This window comes from Oreochromis niloticus, linkage group LG7 (assembly GCF_001858045.2).
Source record: "Oreochromis niloticus isolate F11D_XX linkage group LG7, O_niloticus_UMD_NMBU, whole genome shotgun sequence".
NCBI lineage: Eukaryota > Metazoa > Chordata > Actinopteri > Cichliformes > Cichlidae > Oreochromis > Oreochromis niloticus.
This window is the reverse complement of record NC_031972.2, coordinates 29,196,323-29,214,916: the sequence shown is the minus strand read 5'-3', so window position 1 is coordinate 29,214,916 and position 18,594 is coordinate 29,196,323. Positions and strand designations below refer to the sequence as shown.

The window sequence follows — 18,594 nt, the reverse complement described above, 5'->3', positions numbered from 1 at the left end:
TTTGTTGAACCAGCAAATTTGATTAAATTTATTCATATAACAATGACCATTGATTCCAGCCCATATCCTGTTAATTATATATCATCACTGCCAATCACTGCAAATTGTTTGCTGGTTAGTTCATGCAAAATACTTAAGTCAGCTCGACTGACCTGCTCGTAGAAGGATGACCTGGTCGTCCAGCGGCAGCTCAGAGAAGTGGGGGATTCTTTTGGCCCACTCAACCAGGGTAAAAAGTTGTTTGTCAGCTGCTTGACAGATATTTGTCACTGGGTCGTTGGGCTGCACGGGACAAGAGACAAAGATAGAACAGGTTAAAAAAAAGTCAGAAAATCAACTACTGTGTGAATTAAATAAGATTGAAATTTTAGCTTTGTGTCTTTTGGCTGAGAGCCTTGTGCTAGGGCATAATTAAGCTACAGTGCTATGAAAATGTATTTCCCCTCCCTTCCTGATGTCTTAGTTCTTTTGCATATTTCTCACACTTGCTGCCAATGGTGGTCCAACCAGGTATTAGGGTTTAGGGGCAATTACTTTTTCACATGGTGCAAGGAAGGTTTTGATTTCCTTAACCTTTTAAAGCCAAGCGTATTGTATTTGATACATGTGTTTTTGTGAGTTTTTGAGACTTCTATATCATCAGCGTGACTTTTTTTACCCTATAAAATATAAATGGCATAACACATTTTTAATGACTAAATTGCAAAAATATGGCTAATGTAGCAAATGTAATACAAATTAAAACTCATACATATGCAGATTAAAATTTGATATATTTTTATATATATTTATATATATTAAAATATATCAAATATTTTTATATATATTTATATAGAGAGATTTCTGGCAGTTATTTCATGGTTCAGGTTTTAAAGGGTTAGTAAATTTAAAATATTGATTTTAAAACTCCATTTGTATTTACTCAGTATATCTTTGTCTAATATTAAAATTTGTGTTATGATCTGAAACATGTAACTGTGACAAAAGTGCGAAAAAATAAGAAATCATGGCACTGTACCTATAACTACAAAATCACACACACACTGACACCAACATGAGTGCCCGCCGTGAATAATATCTTCTAAAGAGGAGCAAGTGCAGCGAAAAAACAAACAGTGATTCTGTCTCAGCTTGTGGAGGAAATACCTGCAGAGAGCTGCCAGTGAAAAAACAACTTTCGCTGAGCTGACTCTTTCTTTGGGGACCTTTTAGCCAAAACACAAATCAGCCTCTCTGACAGCTAGTAGAGCTCAAGAGGCCCTCGAGAGGCTCCACTGACACTTTACTTCAGAGCAAGTGGTTAGGAGCTCAAAGGGGACTTTATCACGGCACCAGGAACGGCTTTGTAAAATGTTAAACCAACGTGCTCACAGTAGTGCTTCTAATAACGATTGTGTAACTATGCTGATAATCATGTGACCAAATTCAACTACCAAGAAACCTTCTGTTGTATTGTCTGCTGAAAGAAGTTGACATAATATAAAAATTTCACAAAATGTTCTAAGCTTTAAAACATATTTTGGAAAAAGATAAAACAACTGTGTTTCATGAATTAAGCAAACTGTTCTAGAAACTGCTGGCTAATACATGTTACAGTATATGTTACTATTCTTTCTGTGAAATAACAGTTTTCTTTTGAGTCCTAAATTATTAAATAAAAGTCATGTGAAAAAGAAAGTTTTCATAGGAGTCCTGTGAAAACTAAGTACACCCTATAATTCCCTAGCTTGTAGAACCACCTTAGGCAGAAATTACTTAAAGTAATCATTTTCTATATAACTGTATCGGCCTCTCAACATCATCATGGATGAATTTGGGTCCTCTCTTCACTACGTTGCTTCAGTTCATTAAGAGCATTTGTTTATGCACAGCTCTCTTTAGGTCTCACCACAATATTTCAGTTGGGTTGATATCAGATTTGTGGGCCAATTCAGCAATTGAAATCTTTTCTTTTTCAGCCAATCTGTTGTGGTCTTGTTGCTGGCCAGTTATATACGACCACATTTCGGTCATATAACTGGAAGCTTTAGCAGTCGGACAAATGGCCTCACATTTCATCGAGAGTTTATCGTTGACCCAATGACAGAAAGGTCCCCAGGTCAAATCATCATCCCTCCACTTCTTTTCTTGACAGTTGGTATGAGGTGTTGTGTTTGGTTTTCACCAAATGTGATGCCGTGCATTATGGCCAAACATCTCTGTCCAAATGACATTGCTTGGGGTTTTCGTCTCGTGGTTTGTTCAATTGCAACCTCACAGACCTAAGCCATTCTGTCATGTTCTTTGAAGAGTGAAGAGGCCATACTTGTCGGGCTTTTGTTGTGAACTTCAACATTTAGCACGCTAACTGAGGCCTGTCTGAGATTTTTGTGCAGTGCATCATCTGTCCTTGGGGTGATTTTGCTGGGACGTCTGCTCCCCACTGGGAAGACTGTGGTATTCTGTTAACATGCACCTGAAAGCTCCAGACCGGCAAACTGCCAAAACTGCTTTTATAGAAGTTGTCATAGCTGCACTGAAAGCAAATAAAAACTTGTCCATTGATAGAGCAGCAGACAAAATTTAATTCCTGAAAACAAACGTTTCCCGCTCACCAAAAAAATGAAGGGAAAAGTATGTGTGCACCTTTTTAGCTTTAGTCAACAAAATAATGGTATGAGCCTAAATAAATGCATTTCTTTTATTTAGAGCTTATTTTTTAACATACAAACTGAAGTTGAGGTGAAAACAAAGCCAGATTTGATCCTTGTCTGGTAATGTATATCTAATGATAAGTGTGTCCTTTATAGAAGAAGACAACTTCTGCATGCAATGAATGCAAAATTGCAAAGACAAGGACTTGTTCTCCTTAACTGTCCTGTCACATTTGATTCAAAAGTATTGTTCTTTGACCCTTGGGGAGTAGCGGTAGAATACTAATGCAATGCATACATGCTCCATGACTAACTCAGTAAACTGTAACTCCATCTGGGCTTTGGGTTAAAAAAATCCACAACAATACTGCCTTTCTCTGACAAGTAATTCACAGCCATCCCAAGAGTACATATGCTACTCCTGATATGCGTATGTGTAAACAAAGGCTTTGTGAACATGCTTTTTGTGCATAATTTTAAATCAAGTCAGCATCCCTAAATTCTAAGTAGTTCCACATGAACTCGCCCTCTGACAAAAACAGTTAGCAACTTCTCCCCAACTTCTCCTCCAAATCCCACAGATCGATGCTAAAAGCTAGGAGGATCCTGACATCAACTGCAGCTCTCCAGAGAAGATTAGCTCAAGATGAAGGAGAAAATATCTCTTCACTCACATTCTCCTTTTATAAAACACAGGGCAAAGACTATCCCATCCTCTCCACTACATTCCCTCCCTGCGGTGTGAAACTAACACTGACTGCAGAGCATCACAGATACGCAGCTCAAATCTGAAAAACTTAAACCAGACACAAAGCCTACACTGTTTTGAAAACTGTAAGTCATCTTGTTTTTTTTTTCTTCAGGGAGAGAAAGAAAACAGGCACCTTATGAATATTTCAGCATCTGATCTCCGTGGGAGATGTGGACGCCGCAGCTCAGTACGACAGTTTTCGTGAACTGCGCTTCCTCCCCAAAACATAAACAGATCCGGTTAATTCACTCCAAAGGGCACAGCCCAGCAAAAAACAAATAAAAACCAAAGGGGGCTTGAGCGTGCGCCACAATTGAGCCACCGCTCCCCCTAAGAATACAAGTCCCAGGGTTCTCGTTAAACATGGCAAGCCTTATGAATGTTGCATGGCTATCTTAGCTGTGTTTACACTGACCTGGTTTCTTTGTCACCGTCTGAGAAGATGACGAGGAGAGGAGCTTACAACTTCCTCAAACAATTCTCAGGCATTACATCTACTGTACCTACTGTTCAAACCAAAGAGAGGACTTTGGGATGTTATCAGCCCCTGACCCATGAAAGAATAACATTAACCTCTATTGTTATAAAATGACACAGGTCAGGTAGAAAGACTACTTCTTTTTCTTCTACTTTGGAGATTAATGGCAAAAAATATGGAGGAAAAACAGCAAGAACACCAAAAACCAGAGACTAAGGACATAAACGTACATTTACTGTTTTTTTTTTTTCTTGGGGGGGGGGGGGGGGGGGGGGGGGGTGTAGCTCATTTAGGCATATTTTTTTTATACGTCTGCCACAAACGAAACTGTCTTCAATCCAGGCAAATCAAAGTGTTTATACCAAGACACCTTCCACCGTTGCGGTCCATTACTCCAGCAACTTGCATTCTTCCCTATGAAATTTTCATGGGGAGACGAAAGATTTAACCTTCAGTCTTTCATTATTGTGCTTGAACCACACTGTACTAGAGTACCAACAGAGAGAAAACTGGGTACTCACACAGATCAGTATAAAAATGAATTACTCAAGTGTCCCACTTTTTTTTTAGATTTAAAAAATCAACAAAAAAGCCTTTCTTCATATGTCATAATTATAGTTAATGGAAAGACAAGAACTTTAATAAAAATTCTCCATAAAGTAATTCAAATATAGTAGAAATAACAGCAAGAAATGACACAAAAAAGAAGGAAAATGGGATGTATAAAATGGAAGTAAACAAACACCCTAAGGATTAGTGAATGATAACATTTTCCCCTCTGCCCTTCCTACTTAGAAGAAGACCTCTCTCTCACTGACTAAAGGCATATTACTAACGACTGTTTAACTCCTGTTCTAGGTCAGCATGAGATAAACACACTTTATTCAGCTTGGCCAGACCCAGACCATTAGACAGTGGTGGTGGCCTATTCATGGTGTACACTCATGACCCAGGTCCTGTGATTAATTACAACATGGAGCACTGGTTCTCAATGGAGACCTGGCAGGGGGGAGGCAGGGGAACAGCATTTGGACAGCAGAGGAGTCCTTGTGGTCAGGACAGAATGCATGCCAAGCCTCTGCCAACATTGCAGGCTTCACTTCAATTAAAGGCTCTGCTCACTCAAATCAAAAAGCAAAATTATATTTCATTTTTTATTCCTCGCCATATCCAGCTATACTTAATGTCCTGGCTTTATATGCAGTAGTGGCTAAGAATTTTAAATGCCCACCACAGTCCAGGCCACCAATACTTGGTTGGTGGACAAACTGAGTGACACCAATTGTTGCTAGGCATCTCCTACCAATAGCCTGGAATCCAGTTCACCTTTGTGAGGTTTTCTGCTGCTTTCATCATCATGAAGAAGCCCTGTGCCACATATATCTTACAGTAGCTTGGTAACATTAAGTGCAAACACAGCTAACATTATGAAAGATTTTTTATGGTTGAAGATAATTAAAGAACAACTTTTTTTTCTTCTTCTGGCAACAGTGTTTAGCCTTGTTAGACTCTGTTACACTTTATCTTTTTGCTAAGCCCATTGACTAGTATGATGACTTTGCCTCTGGGGGCAATGGGGGATTTTTCACGGCTTCCAGCGTGAGGATATTGGACTCTCTGTTCTATTAGCCACTCACTGCTCATGAGAGCAGATTAATTTAATTCAGCTGATAAATATTTAAATCTCTGACAATAGCTAATATTCGCGAGATTGTATTTCGATAAATACGTTTCCTCTGTCTTGCTTTCAATGCAGACATTTAATTTCCATGCATCGATTAAACTTCGGCTACAAACAGACAACAAAAAGAAACCAAAGAGCTCTTGACCCTTGATGACCCTGAATATCTGTGTATTTAAGAGGCAGATATCCGTTTGTAGCTTTGAAGGTAGAGCAAGTCGACTACCAATCAGAAGGTTAGTGGTTTCTCCAGCTCCTTCACTTCACATGACCAAAGTGTCCTTGGGCAGAATACTGAATCCCAAATTGCCTTTGATACATTCATCAGTGTAATGCATTACATTTAATTTTTAAAACTATTTTCAGCATATTCATATGATTCCAATGTGATTTTGCTCAGGAGTTGGCAAAGAATACATTTAAAGCAAGCCTTTAAACACTTTCAGTGCAGTTTTCTAATCTGTTCTGGAGGCCCTTAGAAATCTTCCTCTTGGTGTTGGGCAGGCAGCGGGCATCGAGGGACCCAGCGTGGCAGAGCCCAAACACTCAGTGCATTAGTATGTCTGAGCTGCTAGCCGCTCCCCCATGAATCCCTACTCCTCCTTCCTCTCCCTATAATGCCAACGCTCATCTCCTACATTTCCATCTGGCCCCCCGAAAATAGCTCCCATTTACTCACATAACAGCCTTCACATTTCTACCTTTACTTCACAAGACATTTCCTTCCCCCGAAGCAGATGAATCCCAGAAGAAGTCCCCTCTCTCCCCCTCCCTCATTTACTCTCCCATCTCTCCCCCCTCCCCGCCTCCTTTGGTAGGCTTCTGCACAGCTCCTCTGTTTCCCATGTTCCAGCAGAATTCCTGAGAAAGCTGAGGCTTTGTGGTATGCTTTCAGGAACAGTCTGTCTGTTGCATTATTCATCACTCTTAGTCTCCACTGTGTCAAAGACAGCCCACAGTGCCCAGCTGATACTAAGGGGCATATATGAGGAAACACACAGCTGAGTGAAGGAGCTAATAGACCAGGTAAGCTAGTTCCTTAGTCCACAAGCTGTAACCTAAAAAGCCCCAAAGGAGATAACAAAGGTATTTATATCTGATATTCAGTAACATCTCTACCATCAGATGACAAAAACAGCCGCAAGCTTTAAAAAACATGGAACTAAAATATTTAATTTATCTAAAACATGGCTGATGTGAAACATTACTACAGCAAGCATATCCACATGCAGGCAAATCTGACTTGACTTATACGTTTGGCACTCTTCACTGCAGAACTGAAATACATGAAGCACTCACACATGGAAAGAATTAAAACAACTTGTGGACAATGGTGGAGCAGCTCCAGTGAGTCTTTTGAAGCATAAATTTCTAAAATATAACTCATAAGCCATAAATCTAAAAGTGAACAGCTCTTTTATACTAACTGCAAACCACTACATTTAGTATTTAGCATGCATATGCAGAGATTTTAAGTTGCCTTTTAACTGAAATTCATTGTATTTACTGTCCAATACCTAGGAGTTCCTAAGTGAAAGCTGTTGGGAAGCTTTCACATTTAAGAAAATGACAGAAGAATGAAAGAAGTCGGAACGGAGATGTTGTGTTTTTCAAGCTTCCAGTCAATTTGTTGAAAACAAACTAAATTGTGAAAAATACTGAGACTGACACAGTGTTAAGCAATAAATACAATAAAAAAAGACATTTTCACACTCATTTAAACAGTAGAGAAGATCTGTAAATGAATCAACCTGTGCTTAATGTTAAGGCATTTTTTAATGACAACTAATTTCCAGCTAATCAGAAATTAATACTTAAGTATGACTGGTATCACTGGTATAACAATGGTGCATATCACTAATTCTTACAGTGGAATCCAATCAAAATTGCCAGGGGGTCAACAAAATAACTTAAATAAATTAGGAAAATGTATTATATCATTAAACAGTGCACGACTGGATGGGTCTCGCTTATTCAAAGAAAACAAGCCTATGGTGTCTATTAAAACACACAAGTTGGCTTTGGACCAAGAGAAACTCTGATATGATTGTGACACATCAATCTTTCATGAACTCACTCACTTTAGCCAGACTGCAACAAACCCTTCCTCCTGCTACTGCTTAGTTTGGATAATGCCTTGATTATATTCCATTGCTGACATGGACGCATATAGCTGGAAACGGTCGAGTAGTTATATTTGTTATATATCTTTCAAGTCCACCGCCTGGGGCACATGAATAGTTGGTGCACTGTAAACTAAATTCTCAGCAGAAAAGTCCATCAGGTCACAAAAAATAGACGGGCACTCGGATGTCCGTACGGACCCTCACGGTCACGTCCGATGATCAAATTTCTGGCACTTGGACACAAGTGGAACCGAGCAGACTCACAGACATGGAAAGCATAATAAAGGTTTAATCGGTGAGGAAGGAGAAATATTTGAATAAGTTCACATCCTCAAGTTGCGATGAACCCAAACCAGTTAAACTGAGAGATTATTCAATCTGGACATTTGAATGAGTTTGGTTTTCTTGAGAACAAGATTAGAATACTGAATGTCTTCAGGTGATCGTGACTGAAGCTGTGAAGCCAGCCAAGACGAAACAGTTAACAGATAATCATCCTGTCAAGTGAGTAAAATACTGAAAACGAGAAAAGAACTCAAAACAGTAACCATGTATCAAATGGAGGGACTAAATAGGTGGAAAAACTGACCCACCATCCAAAGTAAGTCTAGATAAATCACTGTGTGTGCTCCTATGAGTGTAAATATATACACAAAATCATATAATCTGAATCTGCATTACACAAAAAAACTCACCGAGTTTGATGGCACACCGAGGTTGGTCTCGATGTAGGTCTCGGTTTTAGGTTCTACTGCTTCCTCGGCTTCCAGGATCTTCTCCACGGGCATGTCCTCGTTGGCGCAGCTGGTAGACTCCACCTCGTTCTCATTTTTGTCCTTGGCTCGCTGGCGCTCCTCCTGAACGGCTGCATGTAACAAAACTGGTTTCGGTCACTACTGCTGTTTTACAAGGTCAGTATGTGATCAAAAACACACATTGAAAGAAAGAAAAATGCAAGCTAATAGGGTTTCAACTGTGAAGCTTAGCAGCTGTTTTGGTTCACATTCACAGTTTGGTTCAATGTGATAAATAAACTGTGCACCGCAGGTCCTGCAACTAGTGAACAAACATCTAGCCTGAGTCTGTTTTCAGTGCTGAATCTTCCCCTTTGATTAATCACTTGAATTCTTGCTGCGTTTGTGAGAATAATTGTCCACATTCGGCTCTACATCGGTAGTGAACTAAATACATATCTGGTGCTTGTTCATGGCTGCTTGTGCTTGCCTGAGTGTGTAATTTAGTGTTCGACATTAAGTGCATCTTGGTAAGCAACTGAATAGTTCATAACTCCGAATGTACTATGCCAGCAAAAACATAGCCGAGAGAGTTCAATCATCAATAATTGCTTCAGCAGTGAGGATGGAAAACAGAAAGACCTTGGGTCTGCATTATGCACAACAAAGCAGCATGGAAATGTCCAAGGACACCTTCCAGTTTCCTTATCAAAGATAAGTCTTCTTTACGTAGTGCTCACTGACATACACAGATCATTTCTAGATGTATAAATAACATTTGGCCTGTCACTCTTTTGTTACACCATGAATGGAAGCCAGAACATCTTAAAAAAAAAGAAAAAGTCTCAGCACAAATCAATGAAGACTTTGTCGTGTCTAAAAACACATTCAAATGCAACCGTGCTGGTTCTGTCATCCCATTGGCTTGGCAAGCAGACACAGGAAATGGTTTGTGTGCCGAGCAGACACAGAGACTCACTGCGGCCGAGGCAAGAGAAACCGCACCTCCACCCTCAAGTGCAAATGAAAAAGACGCATGTCTGTGTGTTTTCCGTCTTTTCAAAAGGCTGTAATTCACTTAATTCAAAACACCACCGAAAAAAGTACTGTGGCTTTTTTATATGTTTTTCTTCCAGCCATGGATTAATAAAAAGCTCTTGACATAATGTGTTGTGTGATAAAGGGCTGTTGGAAATTTAAAGTCAGCATGCAGGTTTATATACACACACCTGGAGAGCTGCACTGCCACACACACACACGCACACACACACACACACACACACACAGATATATACACTATCGCACACAATGGGGTTTCAGATCTGACTGAAGATCTGTCTTCTTGAGTTTCCCTTACTCTGGTTTCTATTCCAAGTCCCGAATCAGAGAGGCCGTGGTCTTGTTGTGGGGGGAAAGGAAAGCAGGGGTTGTTAGAGGAGGAGAGGGAAAGAGGCCCCACTTTAGAGGAACTGCTGTCTGGCAGTGGAGGTCAGCTCAAGGGTAGAATACTTGTGTTGGAGTCAGGGAGAGGTGAGGAGGGCTGAAATCATGTTAGCTTTATTCTCCCCTCCTCCTCCTCTACTCTCCTGACTGGGAGAGCATAAATTCATTTAATCCTGTTTTTCTGTGGATTCGCTCAGCCTTTTGGGCTACTGTTGCCGTGTTCTCCAACCACAGCCCCGGGCTGCACGGGGAGGCTTAGGCAGCATTGCAAGTGAGGCAGAAGGCAGTAAATGATAATATCCTTGAAAGGGGTAAAGAGCCCAACAATGACATAAATAAAAACAAGAGGGAGGAGATGGGAGGCCAAGTAAAGGTCAGGAAAAAATGGCCTTAGATAGAATATCCTCCAAAATATACAGATGAAAAGAAGAAACCTATTCTCCTCATTAACTGCGTTTTCTTCAGTAACCACCCACAGACACCTGGTTAACACATGCTGCTGTTTTTGCATCCTTAGATCTCTTAGCCATCTCCAAGCATCAAGTAGTGTAATCTATGCACTCTTTTCAGTAAACATGGTTGCCCTGATGAAGAAAGGCAGTGACTGACTTGTTCAACGTGCAAAAGAGTGCTTAACAGCACCGCTGAAAGGGCTAATATTTTTAACACCTAGATGGAGTGTTAAAATTCACACCTCACAGAATGTTTTTCTTCCCCTCAGACAACAAAACCATTTTCAACCCCACTGTAAGCATTCCCTGGAGACGCTTTACTGTGCTGCTCCATAATGAATTACAAAAGCTATCTGTCAATTCAATGTTCACGTTGTGTTGCTGGGTTTCTTGAACTGCTTTGAGCCAATATAGCCATATTAAAAAAAAATAAAAGAAGCTGAAGATGACATGAGAACTTGATATAAAAACAAGTGCATGGGTGAGGTTACGTTCCAGTACTGCGCATGCGTGAAACGCAAGACGATTCGGCCTGCCTCATTTCTGTCTGCCGTTTATTTACTTTCCGGCTCTTTGAAATGTCGCAGCAAAATGTCGAGGAAAAACACCAAGTTTTTTTAAATGGACTAAGAATGAGGTGGAGTTGTTGCTGCGAGTAACACAAAAGTACAAAGTTGCAAAAGCGATTAAGAATGAAAGAATTTGAAGAAAAGCTATCTGAAGCATGTACAAATTGATATTAATCTTTAATAGGGATGTCAAAATTGAGCGCAAACAAAACTGCTGTATAATGCCCTCCGCTATCTTGGTTTAACTGGTCACATGACTGCATCACATAACTAAAATGTGTCATCGTTTTCGAAAAGTCTCCGGGTTCGCTGTCCACACTGCGACGCGAAAACTGTAAAACTGTAAAATGTATCCGTTTTGGAGAGCGTTTTCAAAACTCTGGGTTTTCCTTGACCGAAAACGCCGTCTTAGTGTGGATGGAAGGCCAAAACGGAGAGAAAAAGATGCGTTTTCAAACGAAAACGTATTAGTGTGGACATGGCCTAAGTTGTATTATGTATTTGTTTCGGGTGGTTTTTCTCTTTAACACTCGGAAGTACAAGGCAATTATTATCCAAACACAACGACACCAGATAGTCACGCGAAATTGATTAATTAAGTGTTGTACTTTTGTTTGTGTAATGTGAATATTAAAAGCCCAACAAGGGACAAGGGTTAAACATGAGAAATAGCTAGAAACTTTATTTGCAGCACATCAGTTTCTTGTTCCAATTCAGAACTTGATAGTCTTAATTTCATTGTGTGCTATAACAGCAACAACTTCCATGTGACTGTGAGTCAGTGCTTTTACTGTCATTATTGAATGGATCAGAGAGATTAATAATCATTGCCTTAATATAAGAACTCACAGATGTCAGCAAATCCCTGGAGGGAAATTGCCAAAATTATTGGAATGGACAGAAAGTACAAAGAAGTGGAAAATTATGTTTGCTTCAAAAAATCAACAACAACAAAGAATTGGCACCCAGGAGGGTGCAAAAAGTCTTGGGAGTTTATTTGTTTCTATGGTGGCTGGCACCACATATAAAACACTGGGGCTCGACCACAAGGCAATTAACACCACGGAAATGAAGCATGAATGATGGCAACGGCGTTAGCTACTTACGTTGGTTATGCCGTAACCCCGACAAAGACTGACTGCAGACGTCTAAATCTGTTAGTCTTAAAGACCAACGTGTGATTTAGAAGAAAAAAGGAGATGGAGCTGAAGATTCTGTTTTCAAGAAAAATGGGATTTGCATTTGCACAGACCCAGTCCATGTTAATAGCCTCTGAAAATGGGAGACTATGGAAAAAAATGAGTGTAATTCCTAAACAGGTAAAAGAACACTTTTGTTAAACCTTTTGAATTAAAGCTCAAAGTCTCTGGTCAAAGTCTGCAGTCCCAGTAAAATAAATATCTATTTATGTGTAGGCAATGGTTTCCTTTTAAAATAACATTAACATTGAAAAATGACTGAATAATGGTAGAAATTGAATAATGATCTTAAACTGGGTTCGAATAATAGGCCCTATATTTCGTCCCATGTGGCTGATCGAATCTCTGAATGTTTTCCAAAAGGACAGCATTATGTGCACACCATCAGCAGCTTATAACTTTAGGAATGTGGTGCAAATTTTTCATCGTTCTGTGCAATTACAAGACATCATCCAGTTGGAGTACTCTGATTAAACTTCACATATCTTGCAACATAAGTACAGCATCCATCTTTTGCACTGTGTGAAAAATGAGGTGGCTTACAATAACTAGGTAAGCTGTTCCCCACACCACATGTAAATATCCAAAAATCATTAGAAGGAGAAGAAGAAAAAAAAGGATTCCAGGAAATACAGTGGAAACATAAACTCGCATAGTTTCATAGTTTAACCGAGAATGTTTTTCTTCAGTCTACATTGCTGAAGTTGAAGTCTCCGTGTGGATTGCCTGCTCTCACAAACCCTCATTTGGTTTCCACGCACAGCCATGTTTGATTCATGGCGCTGCAACAGATGAATGCATTCTGAAAACTAATGCTGCAAGCACAAAATTCTTTCATTTGAGATGCAGGGTTTTCTAAAAATTTGATGTGTCTCTAACATATGACGTCAGTTAACCTTGACATCGCTTGCTGGGTGAGATACAGTTGGTCTTTGCAGCTCTGCATCACTTGCCAAGTTTATCAAAGTATTCTGTTTTTTGTTTTCTTTGGCCTATAAGAAGTGGAAACTTTGCAACGAAAAGGAAGGATTATATTTGACATGTCAAAGTATTTTATGTCAACTTCTAGGGTATTTTGAAAGCTCTGTCATTAATGAAGTCGTAGCTTAAATGAGTATTTGTGTGCAGTGTTGGGTGAAATGCATTCCAAAGTAATGTGTTACTATAATGAAATTACATTCTTCAGTAACACAGTAATGTAACGGGCTCTTGTACTAAATTCTATCATTAGATTACTGTTAAAATGACGTTGTTACTAAAAGTTCTTCAGCTATCTACATGGGAGGCAGATAGAAAGGGGGAAACATAAAACATCAAACTTTCTTTTTTTTCCTGTGAACTTGTGCTATAATCAGATCATTTCAGTTTGTGTTTTAGAAGCAGAAAAATGGCGAAGTGGTCTTCAGCTTTTGATGAGTGGAGATGGACATTACTGCATCCAGGAAGGAAACAACAGCTTTGTACTACAAACATAACTTCGGCTCTTTGCAAAAGTCTGCGCAACCAGCATGCTAACGCAAAGCTAGAACCCAGAAATTAATTTGAGTGCGTGCTGACCCCAGCCCAGCAGCCAGGCCCTGAACTTCAACAGGTAACAAAGGAAGTGATGAGCAGTCAGGCTCGCAGCGCTGTAGCTTCCTTTTCAGCCTGTGCATGGTAGAATTAAAGCAGAATCGCTGTGCCAATTGCTTTGAAGTGTCTTTGGGGTGTTTTTCAACTTTGCTTTTTTTTTCAGCTTTGTATTCATACATAAATACTGAAAGAAAGATCGTATGTGTGTCCTCATTAGAATAGGGATTTGTTTTGGTGTAGCTTAAGTTATATCGTTAACTATACTGTTAACACATTACTGATGAGTAATGTGAAACTGATATATTGAATAGTGCAACAGTTATGTACTGCACTTTCATTTCAAGTAATGACTCCAATACCGTTTGTGCGCCAGTGTCAAACGCACCAGCAGTTTGAGTGTAAACCAAATTCAGAATACCCCAAAATTCTGGAATCTCAAAATTCGGTATATTTCTACTCACAAAAATGTCAAAAATACATATCATATGGACTTCTGACTGTACTCCTCAGCTACTCACTCCCCCAAAATTGAGCCTTTAAAAAGAAGATTAATAAAGATAAGGAAAGGAAAGTGAGACATTATCCTCAACGGTATGTGCTGTACCTTCTCTCTTCATGCCCATGGCTAAACACTTCTGGTAGCGACAGTATTGACAGCGGTTTCTCTGGCGTTTATCAATGACACAGTCTTTGTTGTCACGACAGGTGTAGGTCAGGTCTTTGCGGACAGTCCTTTTGAAGAAACCCTTGCAGCCCTCGCAGCTGTAGACTCCATAGTGTTTACCTGAGGAAAATGGAAAAGAGATTGTTTGCTTAATTTTAGTTTTTGATCTTTTTTTTGGAAACACAAGGTGACACAGTACACATGGAATTGGCTGAGTTGGCTGCTTTGCTGCTTCTTCATTAGTACACACCAATGACCTTGCCAACTACAACACATTCACGGAATTTACTGTGACTTCATTAACATGTTATTTACCATTCTGCGGTTACAATAACACAAACAAATACACGGGAAACACTTTGAAAGAACAAAATAAAAATTATGATCACAGACCCTTCTCCTAACCCTTTGGTGGTGAAGGAAAAGGAAAAGAGTGGCTCACTAAAGGGAATATGTGAGGGGGGGCGTTCTAATATGGTGTTGTCTGACCCTGTTTCTAACAGCTCTTTTTTGTTATTTATGACGGATGGAGTCCATTTGGTTTCTCCAGTGTTGATCAAACTGTTTCTTTGTTAGCTCTCTGCTGGGTCAGACCACCAGAGAAGATAAATAAAGCCCCCGAGCACAGCTAAATGAAGCATGACTTGCTATTAAACATTGTTTTGATTTTCCCCCTTGGGTGCACACAGCACCAATGACGCAGGATGACAGTAAAACTGTCCAATGAATTAGATATCCACCTTTATCCAGAGGCTACAAACTTTTCATGGTTATCCCCTGAAAAAATTGAAACACATGGTTACTTGTTGGCAGTGTGGGAAAAAAAGAGATTTAAGACAACTCTACAAAGATGAGTGCTGTGAGAGTCATTTCCACGGGCGAACAGTTAACCCGTGGTTATCTGTTCACCCAGGGTTAATGTTCTTGTGGTTCAGGTGGTTAAGCTAGAAGTTGGCTAAATGATAGCCGATGTTTAAGAAAACTCTGGAGCAACTATTGTTCTTTGAGAAGCCAAAAAGGTTATTTACAATTGTGCAACCTAAAGTGCAACGTGAGAAAGTTTGATTTGGGACAAAAAAAGATTACAGAAATACTAAGGGTGCCAGACTTAAGTGGAATTTTATGCCTTTTCTTGTAACATGTTATATTGACTTTGCTTTATTGTTATCCTTACCATTTTTCAGAGACTAATCAAAAAATAGCCTTAAATGACCATCCACCCACCCATCTATCTGTCCATCCATCCGTCCATCCCTGCTTATCCATGTTTGGGTCACGGGGCCATGAGTCTAAGGAGAGACATCCAGGCCTCCTTCTTCCTGGTCCCCGTCTCTGCTCTTCTAGGGAGACTCCAAGGCATTTCCAAGATAGCCGAGAAATGTAATTTGTCTAGTCTCAGGTCTTTCCCAGGGCTTCCTCCTGAACCTCTTACCTCAGACATATCCTAGCCACAATCCCAAAACACCTTAACTGACTCTTTTTCAAGTGGAGGAGTGGCTGGTATACTCTAATTTCTGCCATTTTGTGCCACAGATGAGGGTAGGAACATAGATCAACTCTCTCTTCACCACAAAACAATAGCTAAAACATCTGCAAGGCTCTAGCTGCTACACCAATCCCCTTCTCAGTTTCCTGCTCCACTCTGCACTTACTCATGAACAAGACTGAAATACTTAAAAGTCCTGCATCACCCTAGTGCGACCTGGAGGTCACTGTCTGATGAAACCAAAAGAACCACATCATCTGCAAAAATTATGACCAGGTAGCACTGTCACAAAGAGTAACACTAGCAGATTCCACGTCCATTCAAGCATGAGTCTGACTTAATGCTAGAAATGTGAAGAAAGCTTTGACAGTGGTTTTACAGGGGCCACGTGGCCAGATGTCTAAAATACTATAGGATATCCTAGAGATCCCATACTGCCATGACACTCCCCAAGAGATGCCCCAAGGCATGCGGTCGAATACCTCTTCCAAATGCACTAAACACGCTTTGGTTGGGCAAACTCCCATGCACCCTCAAATATCCCGAAGAGGATAAGCAGCTTGTCCAGTGTTCCACGATCAAGACAAAAACCACATTGTTACTCCTGAACACACTGTAGAATATTTGTTGTATCTCTATCTGAGTATAATTTGCCAGTGTCTGAACTTTAACTGTGTTGAAATGAAAATCAGGAAACTCCAAAATCTGCCTCTGCTTGTCCCACTATTCATTGTACTGACTGCTTCACAGTAGGGATGAATGATGAGTTGCGCATGGTCGCCTTCAGACATAGCGCTTTCTTGTTTCAGTAAAAAAGCGATTCAAGGTTTGGTTTCATCCAATCAAGATCATCTTTTGCCACATGATTTAGGTTCCTTTCATGTGCGTTTCTGCTGCTGTCCTCACATGCTTTTCTTCAGGAGTGGCTTTTTTCTGGCTTCCCTGCCATTTAGCCCAGATTTTTAAAGAATTCTAATGACTGTTGTCTTTCCAGGAAGCTCTCCCACTGCAACAAGCTGCAGTATGTAGTTCTGCCAGAGCACACTGTGGGGCCGTTTTCTGACCGAAGTTCATGTGTGGATCTTCTCCGGAGGTTTCTCCATGTGGTTAGAGCCCAGGCTTGGGCAAGATGCTGTGTAGTCCTGTTTTATTTTAATTGGAAACAGTGCAATGTTATGCAGTCTAAGCTGTTTTGATTTTTTTTAAATAATCCATCTCATATCAAGTCTCCCTACAATCTTTTAGAAAACTGCATAAAACTCTTGGAAATTTCTGATTGGGAAGTGATTTGTAAACATGTTCAAATAGTCACCTAAGTGCAAAGCAGTGCTAAACGGACTTACTTGAAGACGTTTCACCTCTCATCTGGAGTTCTAAATGATTATTGGGAATTTCCCAGAATTTTAAATACTGCAGAGTAGAGGTGACTCCATTGTGTCTGCTGCACACTGTTGAAGCAGCTGTTAATTTTTTTTTAGATGCAGGAGATGCAACATTCATTGTTCATCAATCTGTTGAGGAACAATGGCATTCCAATCATTCAGACACAAGTTAATTTTACTTTCCCCATTGACCCCATTGCTTTATTCAGACATATCTTTGACTGTGACACAGAGAGCCAACTACGCATTTGTTTTTGCCATTAGTTACTCTTGTCAGCTTCAACACAAGTGCATCACAGCCACTAAAGTCCTACAGTTAGCATTGCCTGCCTATTCTCTAATATGACTGCATCCAGTTGGATGTGACTGCATCCAGTTGGGGGCAGACATCAGAAGGCCCCTTTTGAGTAACTACATATTTCAGGTGCTTCTCTTGTGTGTTTCTGGTTCTTGTTCCCCTCTACTCTTCTAAACCCCTTCTTATCCCTGAGGTGTAGCGCTCCTATAAACTCATATACTCCAATTTGAAGCTTCTCTCTAAAATGTGTAGTCCAAGAAGCCCCATCCATTTCCACTGACATCCTCCCAAGTGAACTTGGTGTTGCTGTTCACTGCACAGATGTTCTCTGTGAAAGTTTCCAGTTCCTATGTTTTGATTTTCCCCCTTCGCATACCTACCTTTACAAACAGTAATCTCCAATGAAAATAACCTTAGCAATTACCGGTTTTCAAAAAGATTTCTGAGAAAGTCAATTCTGACATTGAATTATTTTGATGCTTCCTTTGCAGACAGTCATCACAGTCTGATGTCACTCACCTGAGGAGCGGTCACCGCAGATGGCGCAGATGTGTTTGGTGAGTGACAGAGCTGTGCTCGAGGGCTGGGCAGGCACCTTCATCACACCGTTGAGGCCCAGTGGGGGCTTTATGTCCTCCGTACTGCTGACAGAGTTCATTGGAGAGTTCAGCTGGAACATCAACACACAGAAACACACACGCCGACAAGTCACAATGCAGCCCGCTAAACTCAAAACATCGCACAAGCACCGTCAAATAAATTACATAAGCTTAAGGTCAAATTTGCCAAGAAGATTATACACAATAAGGACATTACATGAAACTGGAGTCATGTCACTCAGGGAGTACTGAACAATCTGAAACGTACAAAATAAAAGGCATATTAAGACTACCGATGCATAATATAGATGGTCAGCAGCCCTAGCAACACCTCTTTTTTCCTCTGTCATTTCTCCCTTTCTCTCTCCCCTCCCTCCTGTTCCCCTCGTTTTCAGATCTAAATCCGGCGCAGCAGGATCCTGCACCACTCAACCCCAGGAACTCTTTTATTCATGCTCTCAACAAGCCCTGCTGGCTCCAAAATGTTCAGCGCTAGCATAACTCTACTGCAAAATTGAACAGTACAG

At 40.3% G+C, this 18,594-nt stretch overlaps 1 protein-coding gene across 8 annotated transcripts in view; it reads right to left on the bottom strand.

Moving 5' to 3' along the window:
• Positions 1–18,594, bottom strand: part of rxraa (retinoid X receptor, alpha a) — a 154,003-nt gene that overhangs the window by 10,881 nt on the left and 124,528 nt on the right. For 5 of the 8 annotated variants that reach the window (XM_005470375.4, XM_025908858.1, XM_013268497.3 and 2 more), the window contains 4 exons: positions 17,988–18,147; positions 14,243–14,422; positions 8,365–8,549; positions 153–282 (listed from right to left, as the gene is read on the bottom strand). In XM_005470375.4, the coding sequence (XP_005470432.1) occupies positions 153–282; positions 8,365–8,549; positions 14,243–14,422; positions 17,988–18,147 (655 nt within the window). The remainder of the gene's footprint in view (positions 1–152; positions 283–8,364; positions 8,550–14,242; positions 14,423–17,987; positions 18,148–18,594) is intronic. The other 3 variants (XM_019361284.2, XM_019361285.2, XM_019361286.2) reach the window with 3 other exon arrangements.